The sequence below is a fragment of the Coffea arabica genome, chromosome 1e, assembly GCF_036785885.1.
Source record: "Coffea arabica cultivar ET-39 chromosome 1e, Coffea Arabica ET-39 HiFi, whole genome shotgun sequence".
NCBI classification, from domain to species: domain Eukaryota; kingdom Viridiplantae; phylum Streptophyta; class Magnoliopsida; order Gentianales; family Rubiaceae; genus Coffea; species Coffea arabica.
Window position 1 is genome coordinate 4811448 of NC_092311.1, and position 16502 is coordinate 4827949.

The 16502-nt window shown below is 34.4% G+C and overlaps 2 protein-coding genes and 2 non-coding genes across 5 annotated transcripts; 2 read left to right on the forward strand and 2 right to left on the reverse strand.

The window, feature by feature from the left end:
- Nucleotides 1-245: 245 nt before the first annotated feature.
- LOC113688174 (phytoene synthase 2, chloroplastic-like) lies at nt 246-2874 on the reverse strand. 2 transcript variants are annotated; one of them, XM_072052111.1, is made up of 7 exons: nt 2661-2869; nt 2025-2284; nt 1595-1645; nt 1261-1433; nt 945-1180; nt 658-850; nt 246-508 (listed from the first exon to the last, which is right to left on the reverse strand). In XM_072052111.1, the coding sequence occupies exons 2-7, from the start codon at nt 2092-2094 to the stop codon at nt 305-307; spliced, it is 927 nt and encodes a 308-aa protein (XP_071908212.1). In that variant the 5' UTR covers nt 2095-2284; nt 2661-2869; the 3' UTR covers nt 246-304. The 2 variants fall into 2 exon arrangements, with proteins under 2 accessions (XP_071908212.1, XP_027061686.1); XM_027205885.2 differs by having other exon boundaries at nt 2025-2874.
- Nucleotides 2875-9336: 6462 nt separating this feature from the next.
- Nucleotides 9337-9408, forward strand: TRNAG-UCC (transfer RNA glycine (anticodon UCC)). Its single transcript has one exon. It is a non-coding gene; the product is annotated as a tRNA-Gly (tRNA).
- A 711-nt stretch (nt 9409-10119) lies between these two features.
- On the forward strand, nt 10120-10191 carry TRNAG-UCC (transfer RNA glycine (anticodon UCC)). Its single transcript has one exon. It is a non-coding gene; the product is annotated as a tRNA-Gly (tRNA).
- A 675-nt stretch (nt 10192-10866) lies between these two features.
- On the reverse strand, nt 10867-15753 carry LOC113698301 (uncharacterized). Its single transcript, XM_027218090.2, has 3 exons — nt 15498-15753; nt 14060-14443; nt 10867-11717 (listed from the first exon to the last, which is right to left on the reverse strand). Exons 1-3 carry the CDS (start codon nt 15646-15648, stop codon nt 11011-11013), a joined length of 1242 nt encoding a protein of 413 aa, XP_027073891.1. The 5' UTR covers nt 15649-15753; the 3' UTR covers nt 10867-11010.
- Between the last annotated feature and the right edge of the window lie 749 nt (nt 15754-16502).

The window sequence follows — 16502 nt, forward strand, 5'->3', positions numbered from 1 at the left end:
TTTATATAATTGGCACATATGGTGATTTTTTATCTTGTTTTTATTTAAAAATTCCAGATTGACAAGTTCAGAGTATTAAAAGGAAGAAGATGAATATGAAGAGAAGAAAATCTCACCCATGGAGATTAATTCTAAGAAAAAAAAAACCCCATTTTGCTTGGCACTTTTTTCCCCTCTTTATTTGTGTTTCCTTACTTTTTGATCTTTCAAGTGTTGAAAAGATTGATCAACATGAATTCAAAGACTGACTGACAATAAATTCCTGTTTCAGCTGGTTTGCGTATCACTATCAAACGATTGGAGGTTATTGACCTCCAGTTATGTGTTTTTCACATGAAAGATTTGATTGGAAGGCCAAATTGGACATTGATAGAGCTCTAGTATAAGCTTGAGGTAATGTCAGAAGCTTCTTAGCCTTCCCTACATAAGCTCTCTTTGTCAAATTATCATAAGCATTTTCCTCTATTGCATCCAAGATCTTGCGGTATATTATCAAGCATGACCAGACCTGCAACAATCAGATCAAGTAATTACTTGCAAGATGACATACTGCGATGATGCAATCTACAATTTGATAATTTTTGTGATAAACTGTTAGTTGATTCATTAATCTTCCTTTTGGATGAGAAAGTTATGCCATCTTTTGCAAGAAATTACCGGCCAACGGCTAGCCTTGTCAAGCTGTGAAGCTCCTTCCTCAGCCTGATTGAAGTAGAACCTTGCGCGTCGAATCTGTTTTTTCATGAACTCTCTCCATCCATCTGTGACCTTTCTTGAGAAGATATCATCATCACATAATCCAAACTGTGCGAGTTCGTCTTGCGGAAGATAAACTCTCCCTCTCTGAGCACTGGCCGGAATAATAAATGATGTTCACCAATCAGAATAAGGAATTTATCAAGAATTGGGGAAGACATACTGTTTTGTAACTGATAAATACTTACTCTTCTCCAACATCTCTGAGTATGTTTGTCAGTTGATTGCCTATGCCCAAAGAAAGTGCTGCATCATAGATGCTTTGAGAAGATAAATGGGATTCTGGTGCAATCCCCATTACTGGGACACTCATTAGACCAACAGTCCCAGCTACACAGTAGCAATACTGGTAGAGCTCCTCAAAATTTGCATACCGACTTTTCCATGTGTCCAGTCTCATTCCCTCTATCATGTCCTTCAAAGGCTGGAAATGGAAAAGAATATATGTTGTTTAACAGGTTAAAGAGAAGTCAAATTGTGTTTTCAGTCTCAATTATTTAGTACCTTGATGTCCAAAGGGAACTTGTATACAGTATCAGTAAGTGCAGCATCCAGCATATCATAGGGGCGTCCATTGAAGATGTCTTCTGTTCTCTCTTCCCATCTATCAAGAGCCTCAGAGCTTAAGTAGACAGCATTGGGGCCATCAACCAGATCATCTGTCCTCCTGCACCAGACTACAGAACAACAATTTCATCGTCAGAAGAAGAAGAGAGCATATATAGGATGTGAATAGATTTGCTTCTGCATTACATGCTACTCAGTACTCAGTGTTTAATCTAATCACTATGCTACTTCCATAATTTTTTTGGACTACCAATATTAAACAAGAGCTCACCATAGATAGCCCATATTGCTTTCTGTCTCTCCTCTGTCATTAGTCTTGTCCCTGCATGAGCAACATATATATGAGGCCTAATTTTCTGAATTGTTCAAGAAGACTATTATCTAGTTAGTTACAACAAAAACATTTTATGCAAGAACTTCGGGAAATGGTCCCCAGTGGTGACAAGGTTGGCATGCCATCAATCCTATGCCAGGGACATCAAGGTAGCAAAGTATGATGAGTTGTGAAAATCTCTACACTGATGCACAAAACAAACGGATACAAATTTCTTTTTCTCTTGTCTGCGTTATTTATTTTGTTGTTATTTTCTATGCAGCAATTGATCACAAGCACATTTTGGTAAGGTTCGGATTATGTTAATGACCTCCGGTATGTTATTATCATAAAGAAATTTTCAAAGAGAAGGGATTCCTGAGAGTACCTAAATAGAATGTTTTGGCGTATTCTGCGCAGATTTTCTTGCATCGTTCATATGCTTCTTCAAGAAACATAGGGTGGAACTGAGGTCTTCTGAGAGCATCCTTTCTTGAAAAGCTACTTGTTTGCGATTGCCTCCGGACAATCTCATGTATATGGTGATCACTGTGAGGAATTCCTTGAATTGTCAGTTCTGGAAGGATGCGTTCACCCCTCTTGCGATCAGCTATCAGCACTTCTGCTCTTACGGTTCCTTTTCTGTATCTGTAGGGCAAGAAATTGCCATTGCCACCTTTTACAGAAGGTTTAGCCGGAAAAGAAAATGATGCAGCACACATTTTGGCAAGTTCAACGGTTTGTCTGTCTTTATGGAACTCCCAATCTCAACAACTAAAGAGGAGTTTCTTTTGTGCTTTCTCTCTTCACACTTACAGGCAAATCATTTAAAGGTTATCGACTACTTTAAACGTGTCTACTTTCGAGTTTCATGCTTAGATGATTCAATAAAGACATGGATATGTATGAACAAAATTGGAAGACTTTCATGCATGGAGTATGGTTTAAAACATGCCTGATGTCACATGCAAAAATTTCTCTGCAGTTTATGAAGGTTGTTATGGTGGTTCGCAAAACTACGTACCAGTACTAGAACTCGATTTGATCAGTCATCAGAAAAAAAAAATTTGCTACTGATAGTGATTGGTGGTTTTCATGGAAACTGCTTGGGTGATAATTAGGCTGATGGTGCATGTAGTTTTGAATCAATATAAAGACTTCAAGATGGTACAAATGCGATAGCATTGGATTGGAGCATCATTTTATGCACAAAAAAGGTTCGGAGTTGCTTAGGTGATAATTGTTTTCAGTGTATTCGTCTACTTTTGACTGCTTAAATGAGGATCTTGGCCTTCTTCGATACCTTCCCCAAACAGTTGATCTTCTAGAGTCTCTCTAATCATAGTTTTATGAATGGCTTGTGCTGCCATGTGGAGGTTAATTTCGAAATATACAAACCGAAAGTGACATGACAATGGAGTCATTGTTGGAGTCTTATCGTTTCTCCACACTCTGAATTCGGGATTCTTTTGTTATACGGAGTCATTTGATCTCAACATGATGGATTTTAAATTAAAATGCTTGCAATGAACAGGTTTTTTTCCTAGTAAAAACAAAATTAGAAAGTGACCTGGTGAATGGGATGTTCTTGACAAACTTTAGGTATCTTTTGTCTTGTTTATGTATTTTATAACTTCATAACAGGCAAATGCTATAGTTTTCAGGACTTTTATGCATAAAAATATGTAACAAGAGTGACATATTTGTGGCTCATCTTACTCATTTTCTAATTGTTGTATCTTATCACTTAGGCCGCCTTGTGGGAGATTACACAAGCAGGGAAAACGAAAGTTGATAGATACTGTATTTGAGAAAAATGCAGCTTTGGTATCCAAACTTTGACAGATGAATAGTTTTAGTCTCCAAATTTGGACGAAAACAAATCTGGTACTTAAACTTTCAACTTTTAAGCACATTTAGTATTCTTGATAGTTTTTTTCCAAATTGCTTTTAAGCACATGATAGTCATATGTCTAACAACTATTAATCAAAAATTGCCAAAAAATGTAAAATATACTTTTGATAAAATTATTAGTTCTTAAACTTAGTATTTAGTGTCATAAAGATATTTTACTTGATAAAATTATTAGTTCCTAAACTTAATACTTTGTGTTAAAAAGATATTTACGTGACACTTAGTGTCAAAAGAAATTTTTACATTTTTTTTGGCATTTTTTATATAATAGTTGCCGGACATATGATTATCATGTAACATTTGTGGTAGCAATTTGAAAAAAATCCGTCAAGGATACTCAATGTGCTCAATAGTTGAAAAATTGGGTACTATATTTGTTTTTGTTCAAAATTTGGGGATTAAAACCCCTCATGTATCAAAATTTGAGTACCAGTACTGCATTTTTCTCTACTGTATTTTTTAGAGACTTTATGTATTTGGTTAGGGGGAAAGATTTCGGTGGGCAATCATCAATCATGGAGTACCACTCTTGATTCAACGCCCCTTTGAAAACGCTTGAGATTAAGGGTCCGTTTGTTTCGGGTGAAAATATTTTCCTAATTTCCCGTGTTTGGTTGCACAAAAGTTACTGAAAACATTTTCCTATGTAAAATATTTTCACTCATCTTATGGAAAACAACTTCCCTTCCAAACTTACTGAAGTTGTTTTCCGAAATGCATGCATCCCGCCTGTAGTATGTTCCAAACTTACTGAAAACATCTTGTAGTATGTTCTTTTTTTTTTTTAGTGTAAACAGGAAGATTCGAACCCAAGACCTCTTCCTTACACTCCCTCCCCCGTACCACCCAACCCAACCCAACCCTCCCCCTAGTATATTCAAAATAAAAAAAAAACCTCATCCTGCTCATCCTATGCTAGTAATTAATTATGTATAATAGGAACATTCTTTTCTAGAGAAACTTTCAGCAGTGAGAGTGCAAGATATATGTCACAATAAGCATTGCATGTGATTGATTTTTAACACTAAATGGCTAGCAATTTGTTTATTGCTTAAGGAGATATTTTTTATTCATATATACATTTCTCCAAGATTTTTTAAAGTTAAACAATGAGATAAATTTTCTTATTTTGCATGGGAAGAAGTATGTAGTTATAATGTGTAGAAAGTAAAGATAGAGATAAAAGTGAAATTATTTCAAAAGTTAAACAAACACCAGAAAAATGAAGTAAGAAAATATTTTCAATAATCTAACCAAACACCTGAAAATGATGAAAGGGAAATAATTTTCATGGAAAATTACTTCCACGGAAAATATTTTCCCAAGGAAAACATTTTACTTCCAACCAAACAGACCCTAAAAGAAATAAATATACAATTAGGCTCACTAGACCAGAGCATAAATTCAATGTAAAGGATTTCAGAGGATTATAGTGATGAAGAACATGTAGTTTGTTAGTCAAAGGGTGAACACACAAGGGTCTGCTTGGTTTAGTGGTCAAAACACTTCAACTCTGGTCTTTGAGCAAATAATACAGCATCCCATATGGGAGTTCATTAAGGTATGAACCATGTCATCAAATTGGACTACTTCTTTATACTTCCTCTTTGGAAAGTGAATCAAACTCTATTATTTCTCCAAATGAAACAAAACAAGAATGTTCATTTGTATACATATTGCTAATTAGGAATATTCCTCTTTTAAGGGAACAACAAATATGCTTGCACAACCATGCAAAACCTGGCATTAAACAATCAAAATGCTGGACCGTTTGGAATCTGACGATTCATCATGTGGCTTGTTGATTGATGATACCATTGTCTTATGTCAAGATTTCATGTGTTGGGAAGTTTCATGGATTTCTAGGTCATTTAATGTTCCTGCTCATAACTTTGCTAAGTATGCTGTTAATCTTTCAGATTCTTGTATATGGAGAAACTCTCCTCCATCTTTTATTTGTTTTGCACTTGTTGCAAATTCGATCTCATGATTAATAAAATTATTCTATTTTATTATCAAAAAAAAAAATCAGGTGATGTCGTTCATACTCTTAATTTCTCGTCCCTCCTTACTTTCTAATACTCAGAATCAGAAACATAGATTTTATTCATTTCTTAAACTCATAGTTAACACTTAACTCGATTGACAGGGCAAATAGACTAACCAAATTGTTTCCTCTTCTAATACTTAGAATCAGAAACTTAGATTTCATTAGTATCACAAAACCCGTGGTTAACACTTCAGTCGATTGACGACGAACCAAACTATTTTGATATTTGAAACTAGCATAGCTCGCTAAGAGCTCGTTCTGGTTTAATTGACCAACTAATGAAGTCAAACACAAACAATAGTTAAAGTTTTAAAACTCAATTCAAGTTTATCTTGATTAGAACAAATTTGAAATTATATTTTAAAAGTTCAACTGATTTAAACTCGACTTGATAAAAAGTAGATTAAGTTCAGTGCGATACATAAACAAGGAGTTTAACCGTAATTTTCAAACTCATTAAGCAAGATAAACAACCTCGAGCCTGTCTTGGGTTTGATTAGTTTTGTTTACAGCACAAAGGTTGAATGAAGAGAGAGATTTTTCCTACCTTCCAAAATTGATGCACATACTTCACCCTACCTCAATTTTGATTCTTGTTGCTTTAATTTCATTTGCACACATATTGCTAACGAGGAATATTCCTTCTTAAAGGGAGCAACAAATATGATTGCACAACCATGCAAAACTTGGCACTAAACAATCAGGAGAAACATTCTGATTAAGGGTCTGTTTGGTTGTTGGGAAAATATTTTCCGTGGAAGTAATTTTCCATGAAAATCATTTCACTTTTATCATTTTCAGGTGTTTTGTTAGCTTATTGAAAATATTTTCTTACTTCATTTTTCTGGTGTTTATTTAACTTTTGAAATGTTTTCACTTTTATCTCTATCTTTACTTTCTACACATTATAACTACATACTTCTTCCCATGCAAAATAAGAAAATTTATCTCATTGTTTAACTTTAAAAAATCTTGGAGAAATGTATATATGAATAAAAAATATCTCCTTAAGCAATAAACAAATTGATGGCCATTTAGTGTCAAATATCAATCACATGCAATGCTTATTGTGACATATATCTTGCACTCTCACTGCTGAAAGTTTATCTAGAAAAGAATGTCCCTATTATACATAATTAATTACTAGCATAGGATGAGCGTGATGAGGTTTTTTTTTTTTTTTTTTTGAATATACTAGGGGGAGGGTTGGGTTGGGTTGGGTTTGGCGGTACGGGGGAGGGAGTGTAAGAAAGAGGTCTTGGGTTCGAGTCCTCCTGTTTACACTAAAAAAAAAAAACATACTACAAGATGTTTTCAGTAAGTTTGGAACATACTACAGGTGGGATGCATGCATTTCAGAAAACAACTTCAGTAAGTTTGGAAGGGAAATTGTTTTCCATAAGATGAGTGAAAATATTTTACATAGGAAAATGTTTTCAGTAACTTTTGTGCAACCAAACACGGGAAATTAGGAAAATATTTTCCTGGAAAACATTTTCACCCGAAACAAACGGACCCTAAGTTAAAGTTATTTTCTTTTTCCATTTTTTTAGGGATAATTTCATAAACCTCCCTCAAGGTTTCCAACAATTATTGTGAGCTCCCCTCAAGTTTCAAAAATTATACCTACCTCCCTCGCTTTTAAGGTTTATGTAACAATATAGATTCAATAGCCTATAATTTTTGACAAATATCCTAAAATACCCTTCTTCTAGAGAACAAGACAAAACAAAACAAGTTTTTAATCTTTAACTTCTTATACGTGGCATACTCACTAAAGCAAATAAAGTCCAGTGACTCCAACTCGTCTCAAAATTTATTACTTGCTAATTCTTGTCTAATGCAACTCACTACCAACACTACCAATACTAAACCAAAAATGCCCCTATGTCCCTAAGAATAAATTCATCATTACTCTAGTACTCTTAGAAATAGAGACAAAATTCTACCTTCATAGTAAAACCACATTCAATAGGTAAATAAAAGAAAGAACCAATGAGTTTTTTAATTGTTAGACTTTTTTGCTTAACAAATATAATGGTCACTTTTTTATCTTCCAACTCTCAATTTAATTTTTTTTATGTATATCACTGCCACCTTTTTCATCTTCCCCTAGTTTGACAATAAAATCCACAGTCTGCACCTTTTTAATTTGGTAACTTTAATTGGCTAACATTTGTAAAGAGTAAAACTAGTGAAAAAAAAAAGAAAGGGTCCAAAATTTTTATAATAAGACAAAAAAGTACAGATAAATTTTTGGAGATGGTAAAAAATTGATAGTAGTGTAGTTGGTAACAATGGAGTGCGGTATTTGGTGAGGGAAGGAAGCGGTTGTAGGAGAAAAAGAAAAAAGAGTATGAAAGACAGATGGAGGGTGGTAGAGACGAAGAGATGAAATTAAAAAATTGATAGAGATTGTTCTTTGAGATAAGGAAATGACAAGTAGAATAATAAGAAGTATTTTTCGGTTTTAAATGTCCCTTTATGAATTAACTATTAAGTGGAGGACATTTTAGTCATTTGATTGGACCAAGGGAGATCTATGTAATTATTAAAACCTCGGAGAAGTCGAGTGAAATTGTCAAAAACCTCAATAGAGGTTTCTAAAATTATCCCTATTTTTAAGGGGCCTTGAGCCATCAACCAACTATAAATATGTAACAGGTGATATCATTCATACTTCTAACTTCTCCCGCCCCTTCCCCTTCTAATACTCAGAATCATAAACTTAGGTTCTATTTGAATTGCTATTTTGTGAAATTTTTTTTTTTATAAAAAAAAGGCACTGTATTGATTTGATATATATGAGTTAAAAAAATGATTGAGAAATATGTTCACGAAAAATGTAAAAAATCTTTTTAGAAAATTACAATCCTTAATAATGCCTTAGATTTCCTTCATGTTACATATTCAGGGCAAATTTACTAACCAAACTAGTATTTTGGTATCGAAACCTTCCTAACCACCTAAGAGCTCGTTTTACTTTAGTTGGCCAACTAAGCAAGTTTTATTATTATTATTATTATTAACTAAGCAAGTTAAATACAAATAATATCTAAAGTTTCAAGCTTGATTTGATTAGAACATAATTTAAAATTGTGTGTTAAAAGTTCAATCTAATCGCACTCAGAATTGATAAAAAATAGATTAACTTCAGTTCCATACATAAACAAGGAGCTTAACTGCAATTTTTAAAATCATTAAAAATGATTTACAACCTTTATCTTGTCGTGGGTGGGTTCAATTAATTTTGTTTACAGCACTAAGGTTGAATAAAGTGCAAATTTTTCCTATATTCCACCACTGATACACATATTTCATCCCTCACCCCAAAATATTCTTTTGATTCTTCATGCTTCAATTTTGTTTCTTTCTCCTTTATCTTTCTCTCGATCTCAATATGTGGGATTTTTGTTTCCCAAAAACGACTTCTAATTTTTTTTTTCGACAGGAAAAAATTAAATTTAAGAAGTGGAGTGGGAAAAGAGAGATTGAACCCAAGATCTCTAAATTTTGAAATATCAACCTTAGTTACTAGATTGAAGCCTTCTCAACTAGCTGTTTCTTCAGTTCACAAGTTGTACAAGAAAACATTAAATTAATAAAATCCTTGTTAACTACTAACAATTTTGAAACGTTTCTAAGTTGATTGATCTTAGGTTAATACTTTTGACTAATAAAACATCCAGGGCTTGATGTCAAAGTTATTAACCTAAGATTTAATTTCAATGGAAAGCGTTTGTAGTCCAACGGTTAGGATAATTGCCTTCCAAGCAATAGACCCGGGTTCGACTCCCGGCAAACGCATATCTTCAGCATGTTTGCACAGAAGACTTGGCCAAGCCTTATCAGCTACATCCTACACCCCAATGTCAATCTGACTTTTTGATCTTAAAAAGAAATGACAGGTATACATTTAGCTAATCTGACAACCTCGGTTTACTGCAATTTTTAAAATCATTAAAAATGATTTACAACCTTTATCTTGTCGTGGGATCTATTAGTTTTGTTTGCATAACTAAAGGTTGAATAAAGTGGAAATTTTTCTTATATTTCACCATTGATACACATATTTCATCCCTTGCTTGCTCACCCCAGAACATTATTTTGATTCTTCGTGCTTTAATTTTGTTTTTTTTTCCTTTAACTTTCTCTCGGTCTCAATATGTGGGCTTTTTGTTTCCCAAAAAGGGCGTCTAATTTTTTTCAACAAGAAAAAATTAGAATTTAAGAAGTGAAAAAGAAAAAGAGAGATTGAACTCAAGATCTCTAAATTTTGAAATCTCAAGTTTAGTTACTAAATTGAGACTTTCTCAGTTAGTTGTTTTTTCAGTTCACAAGTTATACAAGAAAACATTAAATTACTAAAATCCTTGTTAACTACTAACAATTTTGAAACATTTTTAAGTTGATTGAATGTTTAAAAACCAAAGTGATACAACTTGTCCTTGAGGTGACTGATAAACATCCATGGCTTCGTGTCAAAAGTATTACCTAAGACTCACCCCCTCATTCAAAGCGTTTGTAGTCCAACGGTTAGGATAATTGCCTTCCAAGCAATAGACCCGGGTTCGACTCCCGGCAAACGCAGGTCTGCAACATCTTTTCACGGTAGACTTGACCAAGTCTTAAGGCTTTGTTTGTATTGCCGGTTTTCGTCGAAAAATTACGTCGTTTTCCGTGATCACATTTCCCTATTACCTTTTTTCCTCACATAGATCAAATCGCTACAGTATTTTTTCCATGAAAAATCACGGAAAATGCAATCCAAACACAACCTTACAAGCTACATCCCGCACCCCAATGTCAATCTTGCACTGACTTTTTGATCTTCAAAAGAAATGACAATTAGCTAATCTGACAACCTACATTCTACAACAAACAAAGCAGAGAACAAACTTCTGAACTTCCAACTTAATCCGGAAACTTATGATTGCTATGGACACAAGTTCCTTTCGGATGCATTTAGATTTTCTGTTTGGCTAGCTTTAGGCAGCAACATAAAATGCTCCAACAAATATGACAGCAAAATGATCAGACATTATTAATATGAGTAAATCTTTCCTACACTGACGGTGTATACACTATCATCGTTGGATTCATGACATGTGTACAAAAGTTGAATTTCAAATTCAAATTTTGCATAGTTGTCAATCATCCAACGTTGATAGTGTATACACTGTCAGTGTAGGAAAGATTAATCCTATTAAATATCCCATTAACATTGCTGAAAAAGCAATCTTATCCTGCGTAGGAGTGCAGAGATTGTGCAAATTGAGTATATGTATTCTACAAAACTCGGCGTCTGTTTTACATTTGGAAAATCACCTAAGGACACCTGGAAATATAGATGGTGAACATCTCCTGTATGACTGTTCTGTACAGATGCTATTTACATAACTAGAGGAATCACTTGTTTTCTCTTGAGCCTGTTGGCAAAGGTCTGAATGCTGCCAAAACCACAGATATTTTACACATTAGGAACCCAGCCATCCCGAAAATAAGGTCGTTTGGTGTCAACACCCTGGCAGCATCTCCTGAGATGTATCTTGCAGCAATAACAGCTAATGCAAAAGCCAAAACTAAGCTTGTCAGTGAGCCTCTAGATTTTCCCAGTATTTGACCCAAGTTTTCCATCCTGTTTGTTGGAACCATTTCTGCAGCCGGTAATCCATCAACCGACCTTTGCAGTAACAGTAGATATAAGAACCCTCCAATCCCACCTGTTAAGAATGCTAATGCAGCATTTTCTCCAAGTGAGAATGAGGCAATTGAGGAACCAGCAAGGATAAGCATTGCATCATAAAGCAACAACGAAAATTTCAAGTCTGCATATTCCTTCATGCTTTCTTCACTAGATAAAATCAGGCTACCGACTGAAGAAGGATGCGATTGTTTGTCATTTACTGAGGCAATGACATCCCCAGAAAGTTCGGTAACTGAACAGGGTCTAAGTTCTGCCATGGAAAAGTCATTAGCTTCACCAAGTAGTATATCCTCAATGCCAAAGTCATATTGGAAACCCCTAAACTGCACAGGATTCTTGTCTGTTTCAGTTGACGGGGATTGATGCTGACAAATAATAGTTAAGCTCATTTGTCCTAATCTCCACTGACCTGTCATTGGCAACAAGAGGATTATGGAGATTGCAAGTGTCTAACATAGTCAAGGCAACAGTATGATACCCAGCAAAAGCTAAGAAACAACCATATATCTACCAAATTAAGTTGACAGTCAAGGATCTGATTGTTGAATAAGTACCTTGAAGCTTACAATAACAAGCATCTGAATATGACAAAACAAAACACATTTTAGATATTCCTCAAAAGATAAGGTCTTCCTTTAGCCAATGACAAATTACTTACGGTGCATGACATTGTCAATGAGACAAAAGAAGCAATAATTAGGGAAGTTATAATTAGAGTCATCAAGCATCAACTGTTACAATAACAAGCATCTGAATATGACAAAACAAAACATATTTTAGATATTCCACAAAAGATAAGGTCTTCCTTTAGCTAATGACAAATTACTTATGGTGTGTAAAACCAGAGTTTGACAATGTCAATGAGACCAAAGAAGCAATGATTAGGGAATTTATGATTAGAGTCATCAAGCATCAACTGTTACAACTGTTACACAGTTCTCCTCAATGGTGTACCAAGATTAAATTATGTCCACGACTTCCATTATTCATGTAAGCCCTAAAGAGCTGGCATCAGCTTCTATAAATAAAGACAGGCTTAAAGTTCAACTTTTATCATAAGCCAAAAACTCTCTTGATTAATGAGCTTCGCTGATTTCATATTGTTCATGTTTCTAAGAAATGGAACTCCTAAAGTTTTTCTTCAGTATGTGTCATCTCTAACCTCCATGTTAGCATATCTAGAACAATATTTGAACCTTCTATAATTGGTTTAGTTGGTCCTAGCTGACAAAAGTATCAAGTTACGGCCAATGCTTTCCTCAACCAAAGACTACCACCATCAGTTGTAGGGATTTGCCAAGTATGATAAATAGCAGGGATGAAGCAAAACAAGTATGAAATTTCTTTTCCCTCTAGTGTAAGTCAAAAGATATTTAAGACAGTTGACGGTCGTTTTTATTTTAAGCCTTTGAAAAAAATGTAGGAAGAGTATATCAAAGCATCTGATTACTGTGATGTATAGATGCCACAAAATGCATTACATATGTCTGAGCATCTGATCATATAAAGCACGTACTTAAATGATTTTATCCTTTTATAACTAACCTCCAAGAATTAGAATCAAATGCTGTAAAAATTGAATCAAAAAGCAGGCTAAAAGAATAATGACTCAACCCAGAAACAAGTAACGTAGGCATCACCATCTATTTTTACAGTTTTATACATTTTTTGATGATCAAAGTGTGATTAATGAAATGTGGCAGGTTTAATCTTTTCGTTACTGAAAATAATTATCAGCAGAATCTCAAAAACTGTATTCTTTATTCAATTCATATGCCTAAAACTTCTCTAAATCGAAGATATTTTTGAACAACGTAATGAATTAGAACTTCTTGTTCACAAATTCATTCTCCCACAAACATTATTGTTATTATATCATTAAGTACATCACATGGATCATGTGTTAATTTAAGAGTTCCTGGCCGCTTCATCCATACCTCCTAATAAGTTGCCTAATTGTCTAAGAATTCAGACACCCAGTTTACCACCATAGGATCTTGGATGAATTTAAGCTTCAGGTAGGTTCATTTTTTTTCCCCAAAAATTCTAATTAATTTTCATAGAAACCTAGATAAAATGTCCATATAGCCCAAAGCTTCTGTGTGAAGATCAGTTGACACATAGTGATATTTTTGCAGCAACATTCACGCTCATCAATTGCATAATCCATTGGTAATCACTGTAAATGATTCAATATCTTACTAGAATCTCAACAGAACTCCTTAATAGTTAGATTAAAATGCAAAGCAAGTAGGAGTGAATAGACTATAATACACTTATAAGTGCAATCTTCTGCAACTAGAATTCTTGCTAATGCATATCCAACCGTTTATAATGTTTCTGCATTCTTGTGTGCTTAAAACCCCTGACCATGCAGCCCTTTTTCTTGGGTCAGGAAACTACATAGCCCCTCATACAATAAGCCATCGTTACCAAGATGCTGCTTCCACCATCATTTATTTGGTATTATGCAGAAAATAGAGACCACATATGGAGATCAGAACTGATTTTTTTTTTATAATTTCTTTCCTATCAGTCCCTCAAAACTTACACAGCTTCGCAGGAAAACTTTGAATGTCACAGATAGCATCAGCTTCCATGACAAATTAACAAAATGAGAAACTTCATCATGTTCTCACTTAAAACAGGGACAAATTTTTATTAAAGGATCCTAAATTCTTTATCAAGCACAAAGAGATATGCTTTTGTAGTCAGTGCACCGAATTGGAACTCATATCTGGAAAAGGCTACCTGACTCAAGGCCTACCCAAATGGCTGCAATCTTCTCAAGTTTTGGTCCCCAAAATATGAACTCATCAATACAGCCTCTCCTAAAATGGAGAACTCCAGAATTGTCATTGTCACCTGACTGCAACGACTGATCTTTTGCCAGAGAAGCTGGTATTCTTTGAAGGATAGAGTTGCTGTTATCATCTATGAAGCAAAGAAGCACTCCAGCATTTGAATCAGTTAGACTGGACCCATACATGCTACTAGTCTGTAGTTTGACTTTGTACAATGATTCACAGTTTTGCACCTTGAGAGAATAAAAAATCTGTTCCAGTGAGGAAGGCTCGTAAATTTGCACTTCTGAGGCCGGCAAAAGTTGAGCTGGTTTTGCATAGTCCTGAAAATCTGAAGCAGAAATTTAGCATGGAATTATTAATATTGACTAATTAGATGCCAAAGCAAATTGTTACGAGCTGAGAACAAGATCAAATAGCTGAATTTGTTAGAATGGTAATCCTGATGATGGTTAACGATCAAGGAAAAGGGGGAAATGATAAAATTGAGCTACACCATAGCCTGGTATTGATAAATGTTTCACATGCTATCTCTGTGATATTCTTGGGTACAACTCGTCCCTCTTTTAGCTGTAGGGGTTTAAGTCCCAACCATCGTACAGAAGTACTCCTTGGACTCGGCTATGGAGAGAGCATAACCGTAAAACGACGCCCATACAATTTCTTGAAGGTAGATTTCAGAAAACCAAGGCTGGCGGAAGGTTGTTTTACCTATTTCACTACATCATATGCATGTGCTTGTGTAATGCTTTAAAATTCATGGAACTTGTATCCTAATTGTTTGAGTCTCATAAATTTTTGTCCTATAAACAACCCACCAAGAACCATCTTTTTCCCTATGCCTCCAACAAAGTCGAAACTTTTGCTTATGCACATACATGCAGAAGATCATAGAAAAACCAAACAAAATATTTACGTACAAAATTAAGAGAAAGAACATGGAAAATGGTGCTGCTAAACATTAAGCATTTTATTGCTCTATTGGTTCACCAGCAAAGACATTTTGCTATTCTAAAATAAATTGCAGCCCGGAAATACATATGTACAAGACTAATTTCTCATTCATCACCCAATTTTTTTTTACAAGGGGGAAAAACACTTCCCGCATTGCTAGTTCAAAAATCACCATTATGAAAAGAAAATAAAGAAAAAGCAAACACATTTCATGCAACCTAATCATCTATCTTTCTAAAACAAGCCAGCTCATTTGTCAATAGCGCTTAATCACACAGAAAAAAGAATCCATCCCCTATTCCTAAAAGTAAATATATCCATAGACAGATTACAGCAAAGAAGGATTCAAACATGTTCTACTTGAATGAAACTTTAACAAAAGAAATAGAAAAACACAAATTAATGGCTATGGTAGGAAGAAAAGATTGTACCTTGAAAATCCCATTTCTTGGAGTAAAGAACCAGTGGAAAATGTCTAGAACGAGTGCCAACCCTTCTAATATGAATTGGGTTTTTTGAATATCTTGCTGGAAATATAGTGCCAGCAGCAGAAATCACATGCTTCAGTGAAACTGACTCCATTCTTCTGCAGACAATCCCCAGCAGTTCTTGAAAACTGACAAGAATGTCAGCTGATTCTTGCTTGGATCAGTTGAAGTGGAGATATTTTTCTTACTGTTGGCTCCCAAAGATAAAACCCAAAAGAACTCGAAGGCCTATATCTATTTGAGGAACCATCAAGTCGTTTTTCCATGATTTAGGCCCATAAGATGATCACTAAGTTGTGTCAGCAACTGGGCTGGGCTCACAAGCGTTTAAAGGCCCATGTATTCTCATTTCCTTCTAAATTTTTTAGACTATTTTTCCCCTTCTAAGGCAGGATTTTCAAGAATAATATTTGGGTTGCTTCAAATTCGCACCCTTCCACGAAATAACATATAGTCATAGTTATAATTTTATGATAAAAAGCTGACTCAAATAACTTAGAAAATATTCCTTTTTTTTTTGGGAATGAATTATTGAATATCACTTAGAATTTATGCAAGGATTACTTACAGTTTAGGGAGATAAGCTAATAAAGGGTTTCTTGTCCCTCACCCATGGTTATGAACTATATTATTGGTAACTTTTTTGCTTGATTTCTTGAGAAAATATTGCAAAGCAATTGAGAATTGGCTCTCTTTATCTCTCTATGGAAGTAATATTTTGAACATCTGAATTAATTAAGTGGTACTGAATTTTTGAGACAAAACTTGCTCCAAAAAAAGTGATAAACTATTCATTTATCATTGAATGTGATGTATACTCAAATGTACTTGATTTAATATTTAACAATTCAATAACTTAATGGATTTAGACATCAAATTTCAATTTTCAGATTTTAGTTTTATCAAACACACCCTTAGAAGAGAAATGGGTTTCACTTAAAAAGCTAA

Bases quoted from the DNA above. Each gene is read 5' to 3' on its own strand.
- LOC113698301 (XM_027218090.2), bottom strand. From the start codon at position 15,648: ATGGAGTCAGTTTCACTGAAGCATGTGATTTCTGCTGCTGGCACTATA. The intron at 14,444-15,497 runs GTACAATCTTTT...TTTCTGCTTCAG, and splicing joins CAAGAAATGGGATTTTCAAG to ATTTTCAGGACTATGCAAAA. The intron at 11,718-14,059 runs GTAGCCTTTTCC...TGCCAATGACAG, and splicing joins TTGGGTAGGCCTTGAGTCAG to GTCAGTGGAGATTAGGACAA.
- LOC113688174 (XM_027205885.2), bottom strand. From the start codon at position 2,358: ATGTGTGCTGCATCATTTTCTTTTCCGGCTAAACCTTCTGTAAAAGGT. The intron at 1,646-2,024 runs GTACTCTCAGGA...TTGCTCATGCAG, and splicing joins CGCCAAAACATTCTATTTAG to GGACAAGACTAATGACAGAG. The intron at 509-657 runs GTAATTTCTTGC...TGATTGTTGCAG, and splicing joins ACAAGGCTAGCCGTTGGCCG to GTCTGGTCATGCTTGATAAT.